Source organism: Ixodes scapularis, unplaced genomic scaffold (genome assembly GCF_016920785.2).
Source record: "Ixodes scapularis isolate PalLabHiFi unplaced genomic scaffold, ASM1692078v2 PGA_scaffold1__304_contigs__length_218370807, whole genome shotgun sequence".
In the NCBI taxonomy this organism is placed as follows: Eukaryota; Metazoa; Arthropoda; class Arachnida; order Ixodida; family Ixodidae; genus Ixodes; species Ixodes scapularis.
This window is the reverse complement of record NW_024609846.1, coordinates 104,759,198-104,786,569: the sequence shown is the minus strand read 5'-3', so window position 1 is coordinate 104,786,569 and position 27,372 is coordinate 104,759,198. Positions and strand designations below refer to the sequence as shown.

General features: G+C 46.0%; 1 protein-coding gene across 1 annotated transcript in view; it reads left to right on the top strand.

Moving 5' to 3' along the window:
• The window catches only part of LOC8032740, a 166,443-nt gene that overhangs the window by 125,718 nt on the left and 13,353 nt on the right, over nucleotides 1-27,372 (top strand). Inside the window, exons 93-119 of the mRNA XM_042290288.1 lie at nucleotides 606-788; nucleotides 1,101-1,175; nucleotides 1,406-1,588; nucleotides 1,716-1,790; nucleotides 3,191-3,373; nucleotides 3,879-3,953; nucleotides 4,612-4,794; nucleotides 4,887-4,958; nucleotides 6,571-6,753; nucleotides 6,850-6,921; nucleotides 7,511-7,717; nucleotides 8,558-8,677; nucleotides 9,253-9,357; nucleotides 9,534-9,662; nucleotides 9,810-9,932; nucleotides 10,033-10,116; nucleotides 10,331-10,450; nucleotides 10,624-10,731; nucleotides 12,104-12,232; nucleotides 13,932-14,153; nucleotides 16,732-16,848; nucleotides 17,206-17,313; nucleotides 18,139-18,267; nucleotides 19,934-20,056; nucleotides 20,564-20,647; nucleotides 22,027-22,146; nucleotides 25,809-25,871. Of these exons, the coding sequence (XP_042146222.1) occupies nucleotides 606-788; nucleotides 1,101-1,175; nucleotides 1,406-1,588; nucleotides 1,716-1,790; nucleotides 3,191-3,373; nucleotides 3,879-3,953; nucleotides 4,612-4,794; nucleotides 4,887-4,958; nucleotides 6,571-6,753; nucleotides 6,850-6,921; nucleotides 7,511-7,717; nucleotides 8,558-8,677; nucleotides 9,253-9,357; nucleotides 9,534-9,662; nucleotides 9,810-9,932; nucleotides 10,033-10,116; nucleotides 10,331-10,450; nucleotides 10,624-10,731; nucleotides 12,104-12,232; nucleotides 13,932-14,153; nucleotides 16,732-16,848; nucleotides 17,206-17,313; nucleotides 18,139-18,267; nucleotides 19,934-20,056; nucleotides 20,564-20,647; nucleotides 22,027-22,146; nucleotides 25,809-25,871 (3,375 nt within the window). The remainder of the gene's footprint in view (nucleotides 1-605; nucleotides 789-1,100; nucleotides 1,176-1,405; nucleotides 1,589-1,715; nucleotides 1,791-3,190; nucleotides 3,374-3,878; nucleotides 3,954-4,611; nucleotides 4,795-4,886; nucleotides 4,959-6,570; nucleotides 6,754-6,849; nucleotides 6,922-7,510; nucleotides 7,718-8,557; nucleotides 8,678-9,252; nucleotides 9,358-9,533; nucleotides 9,663-9,809; nucleotides 9,933-10,032; nucleotides 10,117-10,330; nucleotides 10,451-10,623; nucleotides 10,732-12,103; nucleotides 12,233-13,931; nucleotides 14,154-16,731; nucleotides 16,849-17,205; nucleotides 17,314-18,138; nucleotides 18,268-19,933; nucleotides 20,057-20,563; nucleotides 20,648-22,026; nucleotides 22,147-25,808; nucleotides 25,872-27,372) is intronic.

Here is a 27,372-nt window from a genome sequence, read left to right as displayed (position 1 = left end):
CATTTCAAACCGAAGACTTCGGAAAGTCGTCGAGCAAAAAGCATAACGAGAGCAGCAATTTGCATGGGATGTCACGCAAAGAGGATTGCACTACATTACTCGGATCGGGTTTCCGACTGTTGCATTTAACATCGTATACCGCCCAATAAGCATCAAAAGTGGTCTCGAAGTGGCTACAAATGACATCACGGGAGCCGGCGCGTCACGTTGTCAGGCGTCGCGATCTTGGCGGTCGGTCGTACGAGTTCAGGCAAAAGGCCCGAGCGAATGCGAGTGTCGCCGTCGTCGCGGCATCCCGACTCCTGGCTGCCGAGGCTTCCGTGGACTGTCGAGCCGGAGAGCGACTCGCAGTGGAACAGGAGTCTGCCTCATCCATCTCCGATGCCACGCCACTGCCAGGATCGCGGAAGGAAACGGCGTAACGCTTCCATGACGTCATTGGTGAAAATCGAGAGACAACATTTGAGGATGCGGTGAATTTCGCACCAGTCGGAGATGCATTCCGGGCACCATAGATGGCATCAAGTAGCAGAAGGTCCCACATTGTGACTTGACCATGATTCGATGCATGCTCATGCCCCATTTTCGTTTTCTCACTTCACCAGTCGGCTGTAGGACGGACGAGCGGTGCACGTCGGACGAGGCGTGTGTCAACGGCATCTGCCAGAACCCGTGCGGCGTGTTCGGCGCCTGTGGCCGTAACGCCCTGTGCCGTCCCATCAACCACCACACGGACTGTTCTTGTCTGCCTGGACACCGTGGCAACCCCAACGTTGTGTGCGTCAAGGGTGAATAAATTGCTCTTCTCTCTACCTTTCTCGAGGATTTCTTGGCATTTATAAGCTCCGTTGTCTCGTGAAGCCCCGCAGCCTCCTTCGAATAACTTTCGACATATAGATAATTTTCACAAAATCAGCATTTAGCAATCAAATAGTCCAATGTACTGGAAATTTTATGTTGTATCTAATAACCATCAGCTAGATTGTGAGACAAAACCCAACTGCTCCCCTCGTTTAATCGTCGTTTTAAAAGAGAACAACTGCTATTTCTTTTCTATGGTGACTGACGTCTTGCGCTTTTTTTCGTCCTTTTTGCCCCAGATGAGCCGAAGCCCGAGTGTACGAGAGACAGCGAATGCCTGACCGGATTCATCTGTGACAACAACCGCTGCATAGGTATGGCTGCTTGCTTTCTTTGTCTCGCATACCCGTGTAATGCGTGTTTATGAACAGTGAGAACAGCGCACGCAAGAGACGACGACGGAAGAGCGGAGCACACTCTCCTTTTTTTTCGTGGTCGACTTTTTATGTGTGCTGTTCTCTCCGTTTAAACATATGTACCATTAACGAGCCCGAGCTTCAGTCTTAACATGTAAGCTAACCCAGTCTGCCTCCTTTGACTACAGAGGGCTGTCGCCATGACAACAACTGTCCCGACGAGAAGGCCTGCGTCAACGGCCAGTGCCAGTACGTCTGCAGCCTGCCCAACATCTGCGGCCTCAACGCCGAATGCCAGCCCCGGAACCACCGTGCCCTGTGTTCCTGCCCCTCAGGCTTCCAGGGTGATGCCCAGATTGAGTGCAAAGAGAGTGAGTTTTTTTTCTTGCCACATTCACAAAGTAATAGAGAATGCCAGTTGGGAAGTTGTCCTGCTGGTTTCTGGTACAACATTTGCTGATCTCTGCCTGATCATTCTTGTCTGATCTTCTGCTTCAGTACGGGAGCCAGGCCCCTGCTTCCATGACACCGATTGTGCAGTCGGGAACATTTGCAACCAAGGAAACTGCATACGTAAGTTAATAAGCCACGAGAACTTCACCTTATTAGTACAGGTCACTGTGCAAACGCTAGGTGATCATTTGCATCTTAGTCTATTTATCTGCATCATCCAACTTTCTGAAAGTAGTATACTTGTCATGCATTTATGAGTTGCTTTTTGGAAACTCTGTATTAGCAGCTTTTACTAAGCAAAGAGACTATCAAAAGTAGCTGGTGTGTGGCAGCTCGTACACACTCGTAGACTTGAGAAAAAGGCCATATCGTGTCTATCAAAGGTTCTAAACATGTCCTAATGATATTGAATATACTGCTACTGTGTTTTGCCTGTTACCCGAAACGATTGAAAATGATGCCTGGACAATACCTTCAAGATTTGAAACTTGGGAACTGTATTTGTGAAGTAAAAAAACAATTTCCTAAAGCCGAATTTGAAGTTCCTGCGAGATCTGCGCCAGTGCATTGACGTCAAAGATTGAGTCATCTTGCAATTTGAGTTTCTCTCATGCCTCCAAACTGTCCCGACCTGAAGTGTTATGTTGGTACGCGTCCCGCGATCAACCGCTGTTATCCATGCGTGCTGTCTGTCGCTGTGAATAGACGATGCTTCGCTTATAAATTTGAAGTTCTTTTAGGGCCTTTTCAGCGATCTCAAATTCTTTGCAATGGTGCGAGGTCGAAGAGAATGCGCAGTGGACTTTTGTGACCGACGTGAGGGGCCACGTCATGCCAGTTCCGCTTGAAAGGCTGCCCCAGCAGAGTCGCAACGGAAACTACGGGTCACAGACACCAAACCCAGTGTTTTTGACTGTTTGACGATTTCCTTTTCGAAATTTGAGAGGTCGTTGGGCACCTAAGAAAGATAACTTCGTCCGATTCCCCGACTCACCGATCGTCCTCAGTGCTACATGTGCCGAGCGCCAGCTTGTTTTCTGAGGGAAGATAAGAAGCCAGGAGGCGGCATTACTCCGGACTGCGATTTTCAGTATTTCAGAAAGGGCTGTAGTGCGTTTGCAATTGCATTAAGGAACATGTTTCACAAATGCCTTTATTAAATATTATGGAAATGTCGCTAACAAAGCTTCTAAATTTCATAACCGATTATGTCACAAATAAAAAGAAGCAAGGAGATGAGAAGAGGCAGAGAAGAACGGCAAAAATAAAAAGGTGCGTGTGCGCATGAGGAAAGGTTTTTTCGCGTTGTATTTTTTTGCATGTCTATGACTACAACTTGCATTGTTTTAGACAAGAACAAAAAATACGACCTTTGAGATGTTGGTGCCTCTTTAATAAGCTATATCTGATGTTCACACAGGATGTTGGGGACATGGGACAGTATTAATGCCATCTTCGTTAATTAATGAAATAAAAGGCGCAAAAAGCATGTCGCAGAGAGTTCCCTTTTTTTTTCGCAGCGGGCTGTCGTAACAACGAGAACTGTCCCTTCCTGGAGGTGTGCCTGCGCAACGTGTGTCAAGACCCCTGCAAGGTGTACGGCGCATGTGGCATCAACGCCGTGTGCAAGGCCATCAACCACGACCGGGTCTGTGCCTGCCTGCCAGACCACACCGGGGATCCCAAGCACCACTGTGTTAAGGGTGAGTGTCTCATGCACTCCTTTACCGAGCTTCTTAGAGTATTCTGTGGCAGTGCAAAGACAAACAGCTTGTGCTGGCTTATTTAGCTTGACAATCTTTTACAGCGGAGCTTTTAAGGGCTAGTTTCCCCAGTATTGTGTCCACAGACAAACAAATGTCGACACAAAACTCCAGACAGCTACCGCCATCTACGAGCGACGGCGGCAACCTTTCCAGCCTTTCCACTATGGTTTTCGCTAGAGTGGGAAGGCTGATTTTCTCTAAGCGTCATCCTAGAGGCGTTGTCCTCTAGGCGTCGTCTTCGAGGTCGTCCTAGAAGTCGTCCTTGAGGTCATCCTCTAGGCAGCATCCTTGAGGTCGTCCAAGTCGTCCTTGAGGTCGTCCTAGATATTGTCCTAGACGTCGTAAAAATAACAGCTTCGCTGGTTTTCCATCTTCACGTGAAGTGGAAGAGCTGTACATTTTTTATGAGTAGAGATGCTCATTGCTACGATTTCGGTTTCAGTTCAACCGCCACCCGAATGCAACAGGGACGACGAGTGTCCTTATGGCCGCATCTGCGAACAGCACAAGTGCATCGGTACGGCTCAACCTTTACATTTGAGATTCTCGTGAAGACGGATCCTCATGTATTTGCCGTGTGGCAATTAACTGTTGAATGCTTTTGTTTTAGTAAGAAATGTTTTTAACGCGATAGCGTTAAAGAATTCGTGCTGCAGAAAATCGGTGGCGTGGCGCCGAAAAGCTGGTGTCGGTGGTGTGCAGCGAAAATCTTGATTGGTCGATAGGGTCACGACGTCACAGCCACGTGACCTCGTGCGGGAACTTCAAACAACCCACAACGCTCACGTGAAACGTGACGTCACGCGTGGAATGAATGTGATTAAAAGACATGACATGACATGTAATGTGAATTAAAGGTCGCTGCATGTCTCAAATGACTTCGCTGTATTAAGTAATTCATTAAGAAAAAATTTTAAGAATTTTAGGTAGGATTCAAACCTACGACCCTTTGGTTGCAAGCCAGACACATTACTGACCAGGCCACGCAAGGCACACTTTCACGGCTTGGGAACAAACGGGAGTTTATACGTTTCGCTATCGCGTTCCACTCTTGAAGGCTAAGCTTAAGTCTTCTCCAAGTTTTATAAATGCTGAGATGCTGAAGTAGAACTGATCAATTGCTTGCAGAGAAATTTAGAAGTAATTTTCCTCACCTGCCCCCCTCATGTTTCCAGTTGGCTGCCGGTCAGACGCCAACTGTCCATCAGACCTGGCTTGTATTCAGAACTGGTGCCAGAACCCGTGTCACCGAAGTGGGATCTGTGGCCGCGACGCTTTCTGCTCTCCCGTTAACCACCGGGAGCTCTGTTCTTGTGAGCACGGCTTCACCGGAGACCCCAACATTGCCTGCGACAAAGGTGAGGTTTTCCTCGTGCCTCCCATCTGTCTGCGCCGGCGGGTGCTGGAGGTTGGCGGGCGTGTCTGACGAAAACGCTTTTCTGTCCAACAGTTCCCGATGGCTCCTGCAGGAGAGACGAGGAGTGTGGCTTCGGCGCAATCTGCATCTCATCCAGATGTGTTGGTGAGTTGTTGCCAGAAATGTTGTTTTTTCATAGACTACAATAGATCCCTGTCACTTCATGGTTCTATTTATTGTTACCTAGTTGGTCATAGGGTGACCACCCGTCCCGCGACTCGCGGGACTGTCCTGCATTGAGGGCTGGTGTCCCGCATCCAGCGAGAAATTCCCAAATCTTTAAAATGTCCCGCATTTCACACTGTCGTAAAATTCGCTCTGCAACTCGTGGTGCTGCCCAACAACGGGGCACGGGGAAGTGCGGGGGTCGCTGGGAATTGTATGAATCACAATGGTACGCCATTTTCTATCCAAGCATAGCGGAAAGTGACTGTCGTTATTGCAGGAGAACCGACGCGCATGTGCCGTTGTGCCTCTCCCCTTGGAGGCAGAATATTGTGAGAGAAAATTGCTCGGCAAATTTTTAAATATAAAGTGCTGTAATTTTTTTCATATCGTTGTGTCAACGATATGAAAATATTGTTGACGCAACAAAAATATCATTGACACAACAAAAAAAAAATATTTTTTTTTTAGCGAAGGCAAAAAGCCTGCAACTCACAGCGGTCGAAAAAGAAAATAATGTTAAAAATGTGCGTAGGACCATGCTGATTACCCGAAAAAGATTTACTGCTTCTTAATTTCATTTTATGCTCTGAGTTCTGCTGCAGTTGATTTTTATACTTTCAACTTCGACACATTTAATAACATGAAGATATATCCCTGAGAGTGAAAATAATTTTAGACTTATTGCAATGCACTTTGCGGGTGTATAAACAGCGCAATATATTAAATGTGTTAACAGAGCCTCGATTCGTGTTGTGTGTGTTCGTAAATTCCTCGCCCCACCTCCACCCCCCTTCCCCAGTCCCGTGTGTCCCGCATTTCGCTAGCAGAAAGGTGGTTACCCTAGTTGGTCAGCATACAGAATAATGCTGGAAGTCTTGAGAAAAATTGGCCCTGACACTTCCAGGTTTTTTCCAGCTTTTTACTTTGTAGTATTAGAGTATAAGAAAATTATGAAAATAGTGAAGCAAATTTGTAATACTATGCCTGTGCTGGTACAGGCATGGTGCTGACAGGGTGAATTTGTCGATGTATAATAAAATTAAAAACTAGAAAAGGCTGATTTCTTTATGCAAAGGTATGTTCTATCATCTAATGTATATTAGGTATGAGATGGCAGGGCATGTGCTTTAATATTTTGTCGTCTTCTATCTTCGACTTGAAGTTTTCAGTTTATTTATTTTTTTCCAAAGCATACACTCAATATGTTAGGTGTGCCTTTTACGTAATAGATGGCACGATACGCAACAGGCCGCAAGTATTTCGACAGCTGCCTTTCACCGTCTGTGTAACTGTTGCATCGAGGATGGTGCAGGGGAACGTACAGAACTGTTTATTATAGAATTACGGCGGAAGACTGACTGCATCGTGCTACAAGATGGTGGGGCACACAACAAAGCTGTAGCTCTTTTTGCACTGGAAAAGTTTCCGGAAATACTAGCCCCCTGGTGGCCAAATACAACAGCTTTCACCTACAACCACAGCAGCTCTTTAATGGCCCTGTCTACTCTGTGCATTAACTCTAAGGGCGACCTCACTTCCTCCTCCGCAGAGGGCTGCCGCAGTGACGACAACTGCTTCTTCGACAAGGTCTGCATCAACGGCCACTGCCAGGACCCTTGCAGCCTGGGCGGGGTGTGCGGCATCAACACCCAGTGCCGCGCACACCACCACCAGGCCTCCTGCGAGTGCCTCCCCGGCTACACTGGCAACCCCGCTGATCGCTGCAGCCTGGGTGAGTCGCAGAGGCCGCCGCTCAGTTTGAAGTCCCCGCGAAATCGACCCGCGGTTCGTGCTCACAAGTTTCCCGCCTCTTGTCCCATGCTCGCAGTTCCCTTGCCCGAGTGCACGGAAGACCGCCACTGCGGCACGGGATATGTGTGCGTCAACGAGAAGTGCAAAGGTGCGTGTCATTGGTCGGTTGCTCTTTGCAGGTTCGCCGCAGAGTGAATGTGTGTCGGCTCGTCCGTTTGAATCTGGCATATTGTCTTTCAGAACAACGCGCAGCAGTAGTATATCTGAAGGAAACTTTCAGGATCGCAGGAGGGGCTGCAGAATTACAGACATATTTTAAAGCGGTAGCTTTATGTGGGAACCCTGAACAAGGCTCGCTTGCTTGTGCCGGTGTTGGTCACACCAAAGCAAGGCCGTGGGAGTGTGTTGGCAATGAGGGACAGCTGTAGATTTGGCATCGTAGCGGTGCGCTATTACTGCCCTTTCCCTACCCCACCCCTTTCTCCACTGCATAGGAACGGGGGCTGCATAGTAGGGTAGGCACCGCATATTAATAAAACAATCAAATAGACATGGAAGCATTTCTGAGTGCTACTCGTTAAAAACACCATCAAGAGCTATCACACTTTCATTGCATGTGACGGATCGTCAAAGCCACTCTATTTTTTTTGTAGCAGCCACGATTAAAACGGTTCTTGCATACTATCTATTTGTCCGAGCGAGCGTCGCATCACTGTGACTCTGCTCGCTGTGCGCAGACATCAACGAGTGCCTGCATGGCCTGGGCCCGTGCGCCCACGGTGCCACCTGCAGCAACCTGCCGGGCAGCTACAAGTGCAGCTGCCCCAACAACCTGGTGGGCGACCCCTACCACGGGCGCTGCCGACAGCGCATCCAGGGCTGCACCCGGGACACCGACTGCAAGGACAGCGAGGCCTGCAACACCCTCACCGAGCAGTGCTACGGTAAGCACCGCCCGTCTCTCGTCTGCTCGCACACACCATGGAAGTTTTTCCAACAGAGCACCGGAAGTGTGACCAACAGTCGGTGACGGGTTTAGAACCCAGTAGCTGCTCCTGCCTTCGACAAAACTTTGTCGCACGAGCGGATGAAGCCCTGACAGTGAGCATGCGCTGGAGGCGGAGCGTCTGCCGGATTCTTAACCTGTCGCTGACTCTATAGCTGCCGAATGTCCAAAGAATGCTGCAACTCATAAACTTCTTCTCACCATTCTTCAGTGGTGCAAATGTAGAGCCTAGATGATGTGGTTACTTTATGAGGCCAGTGTTGCTTGGCCATTTTTGCAGCTTCTTTATGAAATCTGTTTATGCAGCCACCTCTTCTTACCTCGAGGGGGGGGGGGGGGGGGGGGGGGGGAACCATAGGGCCTGAGCCCCCCCCCAAAATCTTCCATTTTGCTGGGGCCTCCTCTCCCCCCTCCCCTTCATACAGCATTTTGTCATGTACGTGCCTGGTGCACGTTGACCTGCATTCGTACAACTTTAATGGTGGCAGTCTTGTGGTTGTTAAAGGTGCTTCACCCATTTTTTTTTCGAACATTTCTATAAAAATTTGGAATTATTTTGTGTCAATATGAATTCCCACTTAAAATGTTGCAGCACGCGCTATTCCCAGTTTGTTCTGTAGTTATCTTTCCACGAGAATTGATTTGAGCTAAAAAAATCCACCTGCCGAATTGTGCCTACTGTTTGTTGTCTGGCTTGTCTTGTATGTGTTGTTGTTAATGTTAAGTTGAGTTTTGCTGCTTTATGCTCAGAGTTCCTATTTTTCGACTGCCATCACAGACGCTTGCCTAAAGCCCGGTGTCTGCGGTCGTGGTGCCGAATGCCGTGGCGTGTATCACCGCCCAGAGTGCTACTGCCCCAGTGGACTTCGTGGAAATCCCAACGTGGAGTGCTCCATTGGTAGGCACGAGTTTTGCATGTTTACTATACTTACCCGGAAAGTAGGTGCTCTGTTTTGAGCACATATTTTAAATATTATGTTCAAGACATTTTTCTTGCGTGAGTATGTTTAGCACTTTGCCAATTCGTGGAATGTTGGGGCTGCAAAGATGTCATCTCAAGCCTTATTTTGAAAATGCTACAATTCATTGCACTTTTTTCTTTTATCACCAAATGTGTGCTGTGTTTGTTCAAGGCATCTTTTTGGCCTGTGAATGAAATTGATGTCATGCACTGCTTATCCTTCTTTCAACATGTTGAAGGAAAAATAGCAAAGAATCCTGAAAGTAAATTCAAATATTTGATTCATGAAATGTACTTGCTTGGCTTGATGCAGCAGTTCTTTTTCTTTATCTCATTTAAGCACATGCACCAGTGAGCTTGTCTCTTCAGTGCGAGTAAGAACCTAGAATGTTTTGGGTCTGTTAAAAAGCTTTGACTTCTTTTGGCAGATATATAAAAAGCGATGGCAGTATCGTGTTATTTAGCCTAGTCTCAGCTCGTAACTGAAAGAGCATAATCCTTTTGCTCGTCAGCTCGACCTTGCATCCATCACCACGAGTGTCCAGGAAACCTTCAGTGCCTTGGAGATCGCTGCGGCTGCCCGAAGCCTTTCCTGCAAAGGAACTATTTCTGCATTCGTACGTATATAAAAGTTTTTATTTAAGTTGTGGGTTACTCTAGTCACTTATCGTATGCTATACTTAAGGCACTTAGCCTATATTTCAGGGCACGGCCCTTACGTGAGCGTACGCAGTGTTATCACCGCGCGCATCAACATTAAATGGTGCGACACGTTTCATTTTTGCCATTACAGTGACGAGCATCAACTGCACCACGACCAATCCCTGCGCGGAGAACCAGGAGTGCGTCTACGAGGGCGGTCAAGTGGGCTTCTGCGTCTGCCCCAAGGGATTTGTTCTGATGCCAAATGGAATCTGCAGGGGTAGGTGCACTTCCCCATTAGGACCTTGATCGATGGTTTTGAGCGGAGAGAGTTGTCATGCCTCTCCCATTCTTCATTGTCCAGTTCAGTCTTGATCTTTTTTTTGTGTCTGGGATCTAACTCTGAGCAACGTCTCCTCCTTGCTAGATATCAACGAATGCGAGCAACACCCGTTCCCGTGCGCGCACGGTGCTCAGTGCTACAACAACATTGGCAGCTACCAGTGCACATGCCCGCCAGGCACGTCGGGAGAGCCGTTCCATCACGGATGTGAGTGCCATCCGAACCACCTCGGCTTTTGGCTTTGGGATGGTGTGATGATTTAGTCTTGCCTCTGCAACGATCAATTCGTGCATCACATTCCATGCAGGCGAACCTCCCAGAGGGGAATGTACCAGAGACACCGACTGTGCGACCAACAAGGCTTGCGACGTATATCTGCTGAAATGTTACGGTGAGCTTTTGTCTATGGTTTAGATTTTTTCTGCTTGTTATTGGGGCTGGGCGACGAAGCAATAATTGGTCGGGTTTTTTCCCTGGCATTATTCAGTGAAACACTACAGCAAGAAAAAGATCTCTTCGGAGTTTTCATGCATGTGTTTAGAAACGAGTTGTTAAGTATGAGAGGGATGCACGAGCTTAAGTCGTTTCCCCTTTTCCAACGATAGACCCGTGTCTCTCGGCCGACGCCTGCGGAGAGTATGCGAGGTGCCGCGTCATCAGCCACAGGCCGACGTGCGAGTGCCCGCCCGGATATTCGGGCAATCCTCAAGTCTACTGCCACAAATGTGAGAGAACCCTGCTCTTCATACACAGAACCAATTGCAGAATTTTTGCACCATTGTATTGACTGAATTTGTTAAGAACTGCACAAAACATTGAACGCAGTCATGATGCTGAGCAGACTTTTTTCCCATTGCCGAATTTCGCTTTGCAACATTTGTTTTTTTTCTATACGTAGTGGTTGGCTGTCCGCACGAGTTCCAGTGTCCAGGAAACCTTCTCTGCTTGGACAACGGCTACTGCGGATGCCCTTCGGTGTTCCACAGGAAATACGACTACTGCATTGGTAAGTGGCACCAACTACCGTTGTAATATCTTCTCGCCCTGTATTCCTTACATTTTCCTTGCATCTTCTCTTCTTTGCAATACTATTTACTGTGTCAATGTACTTAAAATGTTATAACATCCAGTTATCTGCTGGCTCGTTGCTTGGTCTTATCAAAACTTGGCCATGAAAGAGATCAATTTGATTTCTTTTGCGTTTGACAATTTCTTGATTACCATACAATGCCACGCAAGTGCCCACCCAAAATGTTTGAGGTAATCTTATACCGAGGAATGGGCACTTCTTAGGCCAGAGATAAAGAATGCAGAAGGGGTGCATTCTAGGATGGGCTTCACCGCTTTGCACCGACATGTTTGCGTCAATCTTCACCGCTTTGGACCGACGTGTGTGCGTCAATCTTCACCGCTTTGCACCGGCATGCACGGAGAAGCAGCTGATGCGGGGGAGCATCTCGGTTAGCTGGGTCGGCTCAAAAGCTGGGGGTGGGTGCTTCTTCGTTTAGCAGCTCGTGTCGCAGAAAATCCGGCGTCAACGTCGGATTCGGCATGAGAGGAAAATCCTGATTGGTCGAAACGGTCATGACGTCAGAATCACATGACTTTGTGCGGGAATTTCAAACAGCCCACAACGCTCACGTGTAACGTGACGTTACGCGTGGAATCAAAGTGATTAAAACATGACATGTAATGCGAATTAAAGGTTGCCGCATGTCTCATATAATTTCACTTTATAAAGTTGTATCTGGACTAGAAACTGATTGCTTCTAGTCTAGAAACTCTATAAACTGATCGTTATATCTGGTATCAATGAAAGTGGATTGCAGTGTAAATCATTTGCCTTAAAGAAAAAAATTTTAAGAATTTTAGGCGTAGGCGGAGGCAGAATTCAAACCCACGACCCTTCAGCTACGAGCCAGACATGCCACCGATTAGGCCACGCAGACACGCTTGCATGGCTTGGGAACGAGCGAGGGTTTATATGTTTAGTTATCGCATTCCGCTCTTAAAGATGAAGGTTAAGCTCCTCCTGTAAATTTTGTGACATGGCTGCATGCTCCGTGTTTTATGTAGTGGCTTATGTTCATACGTATACAGTAAAACCTCGTTATAACAAAATGGGATATAACAAACTAATGGATATAACAAAGCAATCATAATTCCCCTTGCTTGCTATAGTGGGAAGAAATGGACATCGGCTATAACAAACTAATGGTTATAACTAAATGATTAGGACCGCTCCTTCAACTTTGTTATAACGAGGTTTTACTGTACTTAGTGCTTTACGAAATTAAAGTGCGTTTGTGATAATCGGTCAGTTGTGCAAGCTCGAGAGTCTTTGGTGAATCCGTTCTGCACTCACTCTCCGACTGTAGCCACCAGCAGAAACTGTTCCACAACCAACCCGTGTGCCATCAACGAGGAGTGTGTCTACACGGGCAGACAGACCGGCTTCTGCGTCTGTCCACGGGGCTACAGGTTGCAGCCAAATGGCGTCTGCAGGGGTGAGAGGATCGCCCAGTTTCTGCCTCGGACACTTGAAAGGCCCAGTTCCTTTACTAGGGCTCTTTGACCCATTATTATTAGGGTGGAAGCCTTGTATGTCTCATCGTTCAGTCGACCTTCAAAGTCCTTGAGCGAAAACACGTCGGCGACACGAAAGGTGCCGTGACCACTCAGGCGAATTGGAGGCAATGAAAGTAAGGACAGCAAAGGCGAATTAAGAGGAATCAGAGTGAATTAAGAGGAATTAAAGGGAATTAAGAGTAATTTTGGAGAAGTAAAAGTAATCAATGGGAATTAAGCATACTCAAAGCTAATTAAGAAGGACCACACAGCTAATTAAGAGGAATTAAGGCGAATTAAGTGGATGACTAAGCGAATTAAGATGATGACTCGGCACATTGGGAAGGATGACTCAGCACATTAAGAAGGATGACTCAGCACATTAAGAGGGGTGTCTGTCTTTAATGCATCTGTGCTCCGGCTTTCCGCTTTCGCCCTCATGCATGTGTCTTGGGGATAGCATAACAGACACTGAATTTTGATGTCTTTTTTAGAGAAAATTGCTAGTTACAGTTTTGCCTTGGGCCAAGGACGAGGGTCGGAGGTTCAGTGTGCCTGCCACAGGTGACCGTAGCAATGTTTCCTTTATCTGGTCCTATTCGTTTACCATGTGAACTATACTACTCATTGTGGAAGCTATAGCAAACAGAACAAAACATGTAGGATACTGTATGATGCGTTGCAGTATTTTGTGCTGTTGCCACTTTCCATTGCTTAATTCAGCAGAATAATAACCATCTGTTGGGTGCTGCAGTCTCGGGCCTGAAACGGCGACCGACCTCATCAGTGTTGACCAGTTTAGGGTAGCAGGTTTGTGGTTGTAAAGTAATGCTCTTGAACTTAAAGTGACAGAAAAAATCCTCTACACACCATACTGAGAAAGTGGCTAGAAACTTCCAGTTCCACTGGTGTTGTCTGATACGGCGACATGGTTTTCATGGTTCCCTAAACCCCCTCCATTTCCTCGACCGTCCCTTCCGTTAAGTAAAACGTTTTTCCAGTTTATGCACTGATTTGGCAGATCTGAGTCGGTCACTGATGGGTAACTATGAACCAAACACTCTCTAGATGGGCATTACAGTTTACGAGGCCTGTAGACGTCTGCACCGCTTCATTGCATTCATTGCTGAGACTGGGAAGGGCTCCTTAACTTCCATTCAAGGCAGATTTCTTGAGATGAAAAAATTTAGGAACCCCTGTCTTAAGGTACAATATTTTCTGGTCTATGAGTTGCACCCCCTATAAAGAACCATTTCCACAAAAAAGTTGCTGCATAAGTCTCACTTATATGTTTGTACGTTCGGCGGGGCAAAACTGTTTTGATTAACCGGCATATTATGTATTGTGATCAAATGTGTACAAAAGCAGGAGCCGGTTTCGGTATTCTCTCCAACGAATCAAACAATTAGATACTGTATACAGATTTCCGCAGCTAAGGTTCATACTCATAGGAAAAAATGCCTATAACTTGCACTGTTGTATAAAATGCACAGGCAGAAATTTTTGAGAAACAAAAATGTCTCTTTATAAGTTTATACAATGCAAAATATGGTATCTGGAAATTGGTGGTTTCACTGCGTGCGCAGCTTGTTGATGTTCGGAGACTGGAAAACTGACTGTTTCCTTGTCCGCCCGCAGACATTGACGAGTGCGTAGAACTGACCCCTCGGCCGTGCTCGAGAGGTGCCACCTGCATCAACCTGCCCGGGACCTTTGAGTGCAAATGCCCTCCGACGACGGACGGGGACCCTTACCACGGGGACTGCCTGCCCAGGGAAGTGCCCCCCAAACCCAGGTGCACCACGGACGACGACTGCCCTCTCCACGAAGCCTGTGACCTCTCAAAGCAAGACTGCTATGGTGAGCTTGCTCTGGGGTCCCTCTTAAAGGCACGAAGCGTATGCTAGGGTAGCTTGGTGTACTCGGGACCGCAGATATTTTTACGTAGATTCTGCCTTGGTGCAAGCTAATTTCATGTATCGCTTTGTGCTGGTTTGTTTAGTTTGTGATCAAAGTACTCTCTACGTGACCCATCTACTGCCATCACCTTCATGTTTGGTGCTTTACTCGACTCAGATGACCGGTGAATTATGCACATTACACAAGGAAAGGCAGTGCTAAAAGTAATCACCCTCTCACTCGAGTGAGACCCATGTTAGTGGAAATTTTGACACAACAAAAAGCTTTTTTATGAGACATCTTGTGAGATGCTTTTCAGAAGTAGAGTTTTGCTAGTGGTCTCACTTGGATTTGATCGGTCTCGTTCAATCTCCTCATGTTCTCTTATATGTGTTGTGGTTGATAGAGCAGCACAGTATGTTTTCTTGGCATCAAAACCCTGATATTGAAGAGATTCGAGACCTAAACGTGATTTCTTCTTCAGATCTAGAGCTCTTTGTCTTCCTCAATTAGCAAAAGAAGACAATTATAAACTTTGGTAGGTCTGTTTCAGAACCTGCAAATATGTGTATAGCCCATGCAAACCTATCAAATATTTCAGAATATATCAATTTTGGAGAGACTTGCATCATACATTTAACCCATTTCTAACGAAGTGTTAGAGCCTCAATTATTACTGGTATTTTAGTGCTTTGACTATTTTGGTGCTCTCTCTACATACCAACATTTTAACTCCTTTGTAGTCATGTGCAAATATAGTAGATTTTGAGTTGGAAGCGAATGGTGTTTTTGGACGAATATTTTCTGATTGAATATTGAATACCATAATTATTTGAATATACATCGACCACAAATATATGTCAATGACTTTATATTAAACTCACCAAAAAAAAAATTCAATATAGGTCAATTGTTTTTTTGGTTTTTAATTTTTGAAGAACAAAGGAAAGTTTGGGCAAAAGAAAGGAACAAACCGTTATTTACGGTGCTCTCAGCTAAATCGCAGCGCAATGCTCTTAATCATTGTCATAACTTCTGGACATGTTATTCGTCGTCGGAAGCTTCGTCTGCTTCGTAGACATCCTCACAAATTTGCAACAATACCTCACTGGCATTCTTGAAAAATAACAACAAGAAACGAAAGAAGGTAGAGACGGGCGAAGCGATGAAAGACGAAATACAAAGATGTGAGCAACGCCGCGAGTCGCCGTGAGCAACACGCAAACCGCCATAAGCAACAAACAAAAATAACCTTTGTTGTTTTTGTTTCTTTTTGGTGCGTGTTGGTGAGGGAGAGAGGGATGGAGGGGAGGGGGCAAGGTGCGTGGCGCATTGCGTCCCTCCCCCTTCTCTTCCCCCCCCCCCCCCTTGCGTAGCGAGGGGCATGCGTGAACGGTGGTGGCAGCGGACAGGCACGAAACCCGACGCCCGAGGGATTCACGCGAGTGGCGGCCACGGTGGGCGGGCCTCCGGCAGCTGCTGTTTCGGTTGTTTTCATGCACCAAAAGCTTTCTAAAACAAGAAGCGGCGCAGCTCTACGGCGTCGCCAGCTCGGTAACTCGATAGCTCCATGCCCTAGGTAGGGTCTCAGAACTTGGTCACAAATGTAGGTAGAAATTCTTTAATTATGATTATAGGTTGACCCCTAATTTTTGACACCATTTCTGAAAAAAAAAAAAAAAAAGGTTGACTTATATTTGAATAAATACATAGTTTCTCCAAACCTTTCACTACTGACCCATTTAAGCTGAACTTGAAATGGTAGTTTTGAAGCTTCCATTTGTCTATATCTAGATAAAGTTAATTTTAATCTAGCTGTATTTATGGACTGTGACCTCAGAAAGTCCACTGTTGACACTGGAATGGAAAGTAAACAATGCATTTTACATACAATTAAACCTATAGAGGTGCAAGCTATACCTAATTGAGGGGATTTGTGAATCTTCTTGCTATATTCAAATATCCTCTCTTAAATCTCGACTTTGAGAAAAGAAAAAAAAAAGACAATAAATAATGATGACTGCAGGTTGTCAGGACATCTCTGCCTAATTAAACTTGTGGCATAATAGCCACAAGTTTAATTTTGAAAATTTCACTGTAGTGTAGATATTAGCATTCACAAAGTTTAGGTTTCTTTTTAATACACCGAGCCTGTGTGTGCACCATCCCATTTTTAAAGTGGCCTTTCCCTCTAAGCATGCGACTGCAATACTTGTACTTTTTGAAGTGTTGATTGCGGCAGGTGTAATGCGGAGGAGCAACACTTGCGGAAGCGAGCTCCACAGGTGTTACTTCTCTGCGGTGCATTGGTGCTCGGTAAGAAGAGCGCTCAACTTGGCCAGCCCACTGTGGATAACACTTCAAAAAATATGAATATCGGAGTTAATATTGAAACAAACATTGAATAGCATAATATTGTAGACTACACTTTGAATTTTAATATTCGCGCAACACTACTCTTTTCTTTAAAAGAAATTGAAATGTTCCTCATTGCACAATGATTCTGACATTCATATGCCTTTTCATCTGTTCTCTCCAGACCCCTGCGTCCACGACCCCTGTGGGTTCGAAGCGGTGTGCCGTGTGGAGAACCACAAGACAGTCTGCGTCTGTCCGCCGAGCTACACGGGCAACCCGCTGATCCGATGTTTGAGAGGTGTGCACAGCAACCTAACTTTCTGCTCGCTTGTCATGTTGCCTAGTACACCGTTTGTGCACGTGGTGACGTGCCTCCAGCTTGATGAAGAGATCTTTTCACGTATTCTCCTTCCGCTCGACCTTGTGGAAACGAATGACAGCGTATGATGACTATGCATATAAAGTCGCAGTCAAGTTTCGCTAAGAGACAGGTTCTTTGGGGCTGAAGAAGTTTGGCTAAATGTCAGCTATCATTCTGTGTCTTCCTGGAAGGTTTACTTTCAAGTTCTTTCTATCTTCGTGCTTTGCGTATTTCTATCAGCCATCTTCGTGCTTTGCGTGGACATTGCACACATGCTTTTCTTCAACGTTGCAGTGGAAGTTTGCGGTGTGGACTACAACTGCCCGGGCAACCTCATCTGCCTGTCGAGCAGCACCTGTGGCTGTCCTCCCAACTACGACCGTGTCGGAGAGTTCTGCATCTGTAAGTTTCTAGTCTCGGCTCACCCTGACACGAGTCTTTGGTAGAGTATATTCGAATTAAGATAGTTTTTCAAAGCACTCCAAGGTTCCCACTATTAAGGGCACAGGCCCCAGGAATTCTAATATCAAAGTTGCAATGAAAACATATTTTATTGTTCCTGTCAGGAAACTAGTGTACTTTTCAGTGTTCAATGTAGACAAGACCTAGCACTTGACAAATGTATCATTTGATAAGGTACCACCTCATCTTACCAAAACATTCCAGTGACTGATCATGTTCGTGACACCAGAAGAGTAACAATCTGAAGATTCTCGACATTGAGCATACAAACTGTCAAACAGATTCAAGTTCACTAATAAATTTGTAGATATATCGAAGGAAAAAGAGATTGATATCAGTAAACAAAAATAAATGGTTTCATACAATTCGGCTGAAAGACCACTCGAAAGAAAGTTGTTCTGTGTCGTGGTGGTAACCAACAAGTGAGAGGCAATTGAGTGCTATGTCATCAGAGGCAGCCAAGCCGGCAATGTGGGCGAGTTGGTTTATCGTCAAAAAGAATAAGGAACTAAATACGCTTGTCTTGTTTAGTTCCTTACTCTGTCTTCATTCCTTGTGCGCTCTTTTGCCTTTTTGAGAAAACCAGTCGAGATGAAAATAGGGAATTCTAAAGACGGAGTCTTAGATCGTGAAGTGAAGTGGACGCTGTATGAAACTGAGGAACTCCTGGAAAGGTGTTAAGGCCATTTGACTCACTTTATTTAAACTGCATTAAGTTGAGGAATGCTGTTTTTATGTCCCTCACACTGAACTATACTTTCCCAGTGACCAGCAGAAACTGCACAACGACCAACCCCTGCTCTCAGAACGAGGACTGCATCTACGTCGGGCACCAGCAAGGCTTCTGCGTCTGTCCCCGAGGCTTTGAGCTGCAGCCTAACGGGGTGTGCAGAGGTGTGTGTTCGGTCATTCCTCCGGTCAAGACCTGTCCAAACAGGATACTCCAAAAATCGCGCGACGCTCCGCTTTCGTTCGTTTTTGTTTTTTTTGCTAGAAGGGGAAGTTTCCTCTGTCAAGGGTCGCCCATGGCTTTTGTTGGGGTCGTTGAACGTGCTCCTCACGTGGCTCCGAACAGCTACTAACAAGCTCTGTTGGCTGTCGGTCAATCCCTCAAGGCCTTCAGGTCCCGAAAACGGTAAAGGGAAGGGCTGTGTTCAAAACCTTACCCAAATAGATCCGAGCTACTCTGGCGGGTCGTGTCACGTGATAACACAGATAGGACAATTGCTGGACGCGGGTAGGTTTTCGAACGCAAAGGTACGAAACCCTTACTCTGAAGTAAATTTTGGAACACAGCCAAGGATTCGAGGGCCCGGAAGATCAGATGGACAGTATTGGCAGGTGGCATGTGACGTCAAGTCTCACGAGAACGGGTCTGTGAAAAGTGGAGGAAGCGAGGAGCGAAATTGTGATGTTCGCTTGGCCAGTGTCCAAACAGACATCGGACTGCCGGACACCTCAATTTCCACGATTTTTGACGGAGTCGCTTCGCCCCATGATTTTTGTAGTATCCTGTTTGGACAGGCCTTAACAGTGTCTCCAGCCACAGTTTCCTCATACGAAAATTAATGAGGATTCTTTGTAGGAAGGAGCAGTGTTTATCGTGTACAGAATAGGTCAAACTTTTTAGTGTATGCTTGACATAGTGACAGTGGCAGGCTAGCTAAAGAAACTTCTTCAGTATGCGCATTGTTGTAGGGACCTCAAATCCTACATGACTTCAAACTCCTTTTACCTTATCTGGCATTGCTGCTACATTGAAAAGACAGCTGCTGCATGCATAACTGTTCATTGGGTTTCTAAATGGCATTAGTTTTCACTACATTACTCTTATAGCATACAAAATTAAATTTTATGTTTTCTCAGCTCTTACTGATTATAAATCATGACATTGCAAAATACTCACAGAAAAGAAGGAACAGGAAGCACAATAATATGTGAAGGGTACATACTAGAGAGCTCCATGGCAATTTTGAGTGCTGCTTTTGATGCTTGTCTGCCTCTGTGTTTCTGTCATAGTTACTTACTGAACGTGCTGATTTCTTAGGCCTATGTTCGTATGTACCCTGCTCATCTCTAGGCATGGGCGAATAAAGGATTGGGTGCAAATCGAATTCGAAGCGAATAGTGATATTGGCCGAATAATTTTGAATCGATTAGTTCGAGTAGTACAAGCAACAAATACCACAAGACATGTTTAAACTATAGTTCTATATTTGTCCTTATTTGGTATTAGAAGTGCTGTAATTGTTAATTTCAAATGTACTGAGTTCGGGAGCACGAAATGGTCGGAATGGTCGGAACCTTGCACCACCTGGCCAGAGATCCAAGCCAGAGTGTTCGGAAATGTCGAATAATTTCCTATCATCGAATGCTTAAATTCGATTCAAAGCATATGCTGAATAGAACAGAATTCGATGGGCTATTCGTAATAACCGAATATTCGCCCATCCCTGCTCGTCTCGTATATATTTGAAGAGCGTTACTTCAACCAGCAACGTCAGCAAGTTGTCAGAAGACAGGAATAAGTGAACGGCAATTGATTTCCTTTCCATTCCAGACATCAATGAGTGCGTCACGATCCATAATCCGTGCGCTCCGCACGCCAACTGCGTCAACCTGCCCGGCAGCTACGACTGTGTCTGCCCCCCCGGCACCGTGGGAGATCCTTTCATTCATGGATGTGAGTTTTCATTTGCTTTGGCTCCTGCATCTGGAGGTACTTGTCTCCGGTAAAGGCCGATTCCCATGTTTGTGTCTGAGATCGACTGAGTGCGTCATGCCACTCGATAACTGCTGACATCCCAAGAACGCTTCCGGTCTCTGCATATATCTTCTAACTTTTCACACATCATTATTTTTGCAGTGGGCTTCAAATAATTTTGACAATGTTATAATTGCGACAACTTCTCATAGATGGTGCATAGCTTCGATCTCGCAAATACTGCTAAATCTTCAGTCTAGTTATACACGGTCACAAGCCGTCATAATGATCACACAATAGGTAGCACAAATATGAACGTCCTTTATTTAGAATATGTTGTCACGCTTGGAAGTCGAAACTGCCTACACACTCTGAGCACAGTCTTGTTTTTGCGCTTTCCTTAGAAACGTCTGGTAAAGACAGCCTATATTGTTTTGCGCACAACCTGTTTGCACAAAGGACTATGTTAATTATTTTTCTTTTCAGGCGAACACATCGAGGAGAGCTGCAGAACGAACGACGACTGTGCTTTGGACAAGGAGTGCAACAGGCGTACACACCAGTGTGTTCGTAAGTTTCAAACTCCCCCTCTCTCTCTTTTTCCTTCAAGAATTATCGTATTTGCACGAATATAATGCGAGTTTTTTTTATTCTAAATTACGTGTTCCAAAGCGCATCTCGCTTTATATTCGGAATCGAGTTCAGCCACGAGGTGCACGAGTCTGGAGAAAGCCATCCCTCTGGCTCAATGCAGGAGATCGGGTGGGAAGAGAAGTGGGGGTGTGGGAGGGAATTCATTAGCTATTGGGCCACGTGAAGGGGCGAATAGCAAACTTAAAAAACATTTTTATCGCTTTTGCATTTGTACAACGCACGCCGAAGAGCGCGTCATGCGTCCACTGACCCATTCAAGTCAAGCCAAGCCAAGTCAAGTCAACATAAGTTAAGCCAAGACCACCGACTCTGTTTACTGTTTACGCGATCGTGCAACGCGAGGCGTTTGTTTATGCTGAGGTACGAGAACAAGGAAGATTGTGATTGTGTATCAGGTCCAGTAGTCTTCTTTTCTGCCTGCGCATTTTTTAGTTTCTGCTCCAGAGTGGTCAAGGGTTTGTGTGTTGGTGCTTCTGCTTCATACTTTGCTTTGCTTGTGGGTTACCGAGGAGCTCACGCCCAAAAAAAAGAAACTACCAGACAAGTGGTGCCATGCTCCTGCATATCTGCAAAGAACTCGCCAAGTGGATTGCGAGCAAAAGGACCTGAGCAGTGAGGATCAGTGCAGTCAAAACATAAACTGATATTTCCTCGATTTCCATTGCCTTTTCACTTCTGCTATGCTTCCAGGCGTGGTAAATTTACGTGGCCTCGGCGCGCATTATAATAGTAATAGTATTTTTAATGTAAAAGCATTAACTGTCCCATGGAGCGAACCGACGTCATCAGCTTTGAAGCTGTGCCAAACGGCACCTGAATGCCCCTTTCCCAATGCCACCAGAGAAGCCCTCTCCATGGCGGCGCAGCGCACGGAGCGACCCGGCCGTCGGTAAGAGAAAGCGGCTGGCGCAGAGCCCGCTCGGGCAAACTTCAAAGAGGCTGCATGGCCGATCTCGGCGCGGTGCGGCCACTTCACGAGAGTGCGCGCTCGTCCGTCGGCAGCAACCTCCTCAGTAGGGAAACGTGGCCGACCACGCCACTATGCTGCAGACGAACTAAGGGAGCGGAAGAACGGCATTCATGCTTTCGCATTCACAACTCGTAAGGAGTGCTTAGGTGTCCACTTTTTCTCCTTATTTTTAGGGCATCAAGACATGCCCTCACACTATATTCGTGGTTGCGTTATATTCGTTCAAATACGGTATGTGTGTTTTTCTTTTGTTTGAATCGCGATAGTCCAGGATGTCTTGGCAGAGCTTTGAAATGATATAAATCACCTCTGTCTCCTTTTGCAGCACCTTGCCACATCTGTGGTCCCAGCTCCACGTGCACAGTCACCAACCATGTTGCCATTTGCGTGTGTCCCCCGGATCTGATTGGAGATGCCTACGACAAGATTCACGGATGCTACCATGGTGCGGAGAGAAGCACTTCCTTCGCCTTCTTCGGATGAGTGACGAGAAAACAGCAGTCGACCACCACCTTGTCCACTGCAGTCCAGTTGCGATGTTAAAAAAAAGTATTAACAAGGGCTAGAAAGAGATCCCCTGGGAAATGAACCCCGCACAGGCATGCATTGTATACTGTAAACGACTTAACTTTCGCGAGGACCTAATTTTCGCGAATTTTGCGAATCACTCACAATTCGCGAAAAATAGGTCCTGCGAACAATTTCGGTAAAAGGTAAACACATAGGAATCTATATTGAGATTCCACCGCGTCTCGAAAATTACAACCCGCGAATTATTCCAAAATTTCAGCTTTGACCTAAATTGTAAAATATTGAACCCATGAAAAAAAAAATGAAAGCCGTTTACAACTCCCTGTAACGCCGAATTAGAGCGCAGCTCTTGAGGAGGAGGAGGGAAGGGTACTGGGGGTGGGTCAAGTGACCTGGGGGGGCGGGGGGTCACGTGACCTTGGGGGTCACGTGACCTTGTGGGTCACGTGACCTTGTGGGTCACGTGACCTTGTGGGAGTCACGTGACCTTGGGGCGTCACGTGACGTCGGGGGGTCACGTGACCTGGGGCCACGTGACGATACCGATGACGTCATCAGTAGCGTCACTGATGACGCCATCAGTGATGATGATGACGATGCGGATGCCGGTGACGTCATCAGTGACGTCACTAATGACGTCATCAGTGATGATGCGGATGCCGGTGACGTCATCAGTGACGTCACTGACGACGTCATCAGTGCCTATGACGTCAACGGGGGGTCACGTGACCTCGGGGGGTATCCCCAGGTCACGTGACCCCAGGGGGGTCACGACCTGGGTAACCATCGTGACCCTCGTGAGGGTAACCCTAGTAACCCTTGTGAGGGCAACTCTCGTGACCCTCGTGAGGGTAACTCTCGTGACCCTCGTAAGGGTAACTCTCATAACCCTCGTGACCCTCGTGAGGGTAACTAACCCTCGTAACCCTCGTGAGGGTTACGAGGGTGAGTAACCCTCGTGAGGGTAACTCTCATAACCCTCGTGACCCTCGTGAGGGTAACCCTCGTGAAGGTTACCCTCACGAGGGTTACTAACCCTCGAAACCCTCAAAAGGGTTACCTTCACGAGGGTTACCCTCACGAGGGTTACTAACCCTCGTAACCCTCGTGAGGGTTACAAGGGTAAGTAACCCTTGCGAGGGTTAGTTACCCTTGTAACCCTCACGAGGGTTACAAGGGTAACTAACCCTTGTAACCCTCGTAACCCTCGTGAGGGTTACGAGGGTTACCCTCGTAACCCTCACGAGGGTTACGAGGGTTAGTTACCCTCGTGGCCCTCGTGATCCTCGTGAGGGTAACCCTCATGAGATTAACCCTCGTAACCCTCACGAGGGTTACGAGGGTTGCGGTTACGCCGACGCCGACGGCGACGCCGCTCAAGCCGGGAACGGGCCCCTAAGAGCTGCGCTCTAAAAGTTGTTTACAGTATTCATTTCATACTAATGAGCTCATTAAGAGAGACCAAGGAGTATGCACAATGCAGATGCTTTTACTAAAGACTGATGTGGATTATGACTGGAGTCTGTTCTAACCAGAATGGGTATTAGGAAAGAACAAGCTTATTGAAACCTCCGAAATTTAAAAGGTAGTGATTTTTTATTGAGCTGTATCGACAATTATCAACAGCCTGTTCTTTGGGTCATACGAGGCTCGCTAGGCACCGAGCATGATGACAGCAATTAGCAAAATGGATGCCACCACTACCGAACCAAAGCCGCATAATGCCCGAAATAATGACTGCTGTCGAAGGGTTCGCTGTAATGGAATGGTGAACTACTTACAAACTTCCTAATATAGTTGGTTATATCCAAATGTATGTAATAACAGAATCTGTAAGAAGCAAAGTTGGCTCAGTGGCATAGATAGGAAGACCAACCAAACTTAACAAATCGGCATGTTATAACTGAATGTCTGCTGTTACCAGATCTGTTGGTAACGAGGTTAAACTGAGCTGATCTAGGCAGGAGGGATGCATTGTAATCAGGGGTGTGTGAATACTTGAATTCGAATCGAATAGCAAGTTCCCAAATAATTCAATTTGCGAGTCAAATTCCTAGTATATTTGGTAACTCGAATATTCAATATATTCGACCAGAGACACACGGTCGGCGTGGAACTGACAAAAGAGCTGTTTTTTTCTCCCGATGTTAGCACAGGGATGTTAGACAGACCATGCAAGAAACACCTTTTGGTCCTACCATTCCACAAAAATCTAACGTACAGGTTAGGGAGAAGAGAAGTAACGAACGCCACAAATTTCATAGCACGCAGATTTAATCATGATTGTGACACAATTTAACCTTGAATCACAACCAAAACATCCCGTTTGCGCCGCTTCCATAGAGGAATTGTTGGGAGGCCGGAATTCCACGCCATGCCTAATTATTTTCACGAGTAAAGCCTCTCGTTTCAATTTGAGGCGTCGATCTAGAACACAGTTGCCACACTCACAGAAATCGGCGACTGCGATATCACAAAAAGAAAACCACGTTAACCACGCCGATAAAACCAGCCGAGTTGTCGTCGTCGTTTTGCAACCGCAAGCCGCATGTTTAGATTTGGAACAAAATGCAATGGAAAAATAGTGTGCCTAGATTTGAGAGGGTTTCCGACCGTTCGATAGCCGCGTTTCAAATATGAGCTGCAAGAAGGTGACGAAAAGACGAAAGCGTCGATCGGGCAGGCGTCGTCACTTTTCTGTTTGCTCGCCTTTTTTCCACGCGACAACGCAACACTTGCACACTTACGACCAGTCTGCGCAGGAGCCGTCTCCGTGGTTTCGGTTTCGCTTGCTCCATCTTTTAAATCTAGGCTCTCTAAAATAGGATAGATAGACGGAGGAATCGATGCATATCGGCTGTTGCGCCACTGCGCCACCTTACCACATGTTTCTTTTTACTTCAGATTATATTGTTTATTACTGAGATTTAACACATATCTGTTTATTTGTAGAAAATAAAATCCTGGGTGCCCTTTTTTGCCTCTACAATTGAGACCAAACATCGCAAAATGCCTCTTTTTGTGAGATATAGAAATACAAAGAAAAGGACATGTCGCGGTGTTAGGTCGTGCTTTTAACAAGAGAAAAAGACAGGTGTGGCTGTAACTTTGGTTTTTTTTTGTGATGCTTAGGGCAAATAGATTATGTGTGCGCCATAAAATTGGATCTTTAGTGCCCCACGTCTGTCAGCAGCTGCTTTTCTTTTTTTTCACCAGAACTTCTATACATTTGAGCTTTTGTTCTGTACGAGATGCATATTCTTCATTAAGTGCATACTCTGCAGATATAATATTCTCATTCACAGCACATTTTGAAAAATTCCTACAAATAAAATCACTATTCAATATTCGGCTTTTTTTTTCTTAATTCGATTCTGCATTCGATTCGACAACTACTATTCGGTATTCGCACACCCCTATTTGTAATGCTTCTTCCAATTGTCCTTTTTCAAGCGGTCTTTCAATGCAGAACGGCACGTCATGCGACTTGGTATTGAGTTTTGGTGTCGTCTGACGTCACGGTGTTGCGTGACGTCATGATATCCTGTGACATTGTGCAATATCTTGTGTTTCCAGGAGTTCCTCCACCTCCCAGGACGGTACCTCCAGTGCCAGACGTTCCTCCCGGCGGCCTTGATGGTACGTAAGCAACTAGAACAAACTTGCCAAGTGCCACCTGGCTAGTACACTATTATAGTTTTGAGAAAGGTACACTTCTTGCCTAGTATATTGTGATCCTGAAAAATTGGAATGGCCTCTTTGAGCTAGGGTAATTATGAATGAAAGAACAACCAAGGTGGCCAGAAGGGGAAGGAATACCTACAATGTTTGAATAACTGCCTGCGCACTAAAAGTATATTTTTGAGTTGAGTCTGTGAAAAGTATTGTGGATACACATACTGGTAATCTCTCCTTTTTTCTTTTTTAAGGCAAAAGCCTTACTTATCCCATTGCGTGAAAAAGCGACGTCATTGTGCTCGAAAGGTGGCCATAAAATTGTCATCAAGCACACACCGCTCAACCGTATGCTCAAGGATGATGCCGTCCTTGGCGTCGTCCTTGAGGTCATCCTAGACGTTGTCCTCTAGGCGTCATTCTCGACATCGTCCTAAACGTCCTCTAGGCATCGTTCTTGACATCGTCCTTGAGGTTGTCCTAGGAGCTGTCCTAGAAGCCCTAGACATCGTTCCTGATGTCATCCTAGGGGTCGTCCTAGGCATCGTTCTCGACGTCGTCCTAGAGGTCGTCCTAGAAGTCGTCCTCGACATTGTCTGAGAGGTCGTCCTAGATGCTGTACTACTTGGCGTCAATCTCTAGGACGTCATCCTATACGTCCTAAACTTTAATACGTGCAGAAACATTACTCGAAGACATTTCACCCGTGGGACTATAATGCTTTTGCCTTCCTATGCATAAGCAGTCTTAAGTGTCCTCCTGTAATTTCTCTTATGTTTTCAAAACTCAGGTAGTAAAAAGTTAGTGCTACACTTCAAGCTAAGGTTTTTTTCTAGGACTCAAATTGCCATTCAAATATGTTTTATGAAGTTGCATCGTTTCAAACAGAAGTATGGATGAACTTTGACATTGCAAGATTTTAATACAGTCGCCGACCGATTTCTCGAATGACACTAATTCGGACTAGCTTGATATTTCGGACCTGAACCATGACGTACCCAATAGAAATAGTGCATATTCACGGCCGGTGTTTCGGACAGCTCGAAGTCTGAAAGTTTCATTTTTCGGACAAAATCGTCACGAGCAATCAGCGGGAAACACCACCGAGTAGCCACCATTTTAGATTCTATGTTGGCTGCACATGGTTTGCCTTGGTTTGGCAGCACTACTCAAGTACTGCTAAGTCGTACCAGTAAATGACGCTATGCTACAAATTTTTTTTTCTAGTTGCGCGTCATTATTATAATTACTGTTGCCATTTTGCTTTGTTCATTCGCCCTTCTGCAGTCGTGGACTTGCGCCTCTCATTTCGTCTCTACGAATTGTGTTTTCGGACTACGCTGTTTTGAATGTCATGGCCCCACCTATTCTTCCACCACTGCAAAGTGTCGCTAAGAAGCACGGAAAGTACTCGACCATAAGGCTAGAAAAGAAGGTAGCAATTCTAAAGCTAATGGAAAGTGGC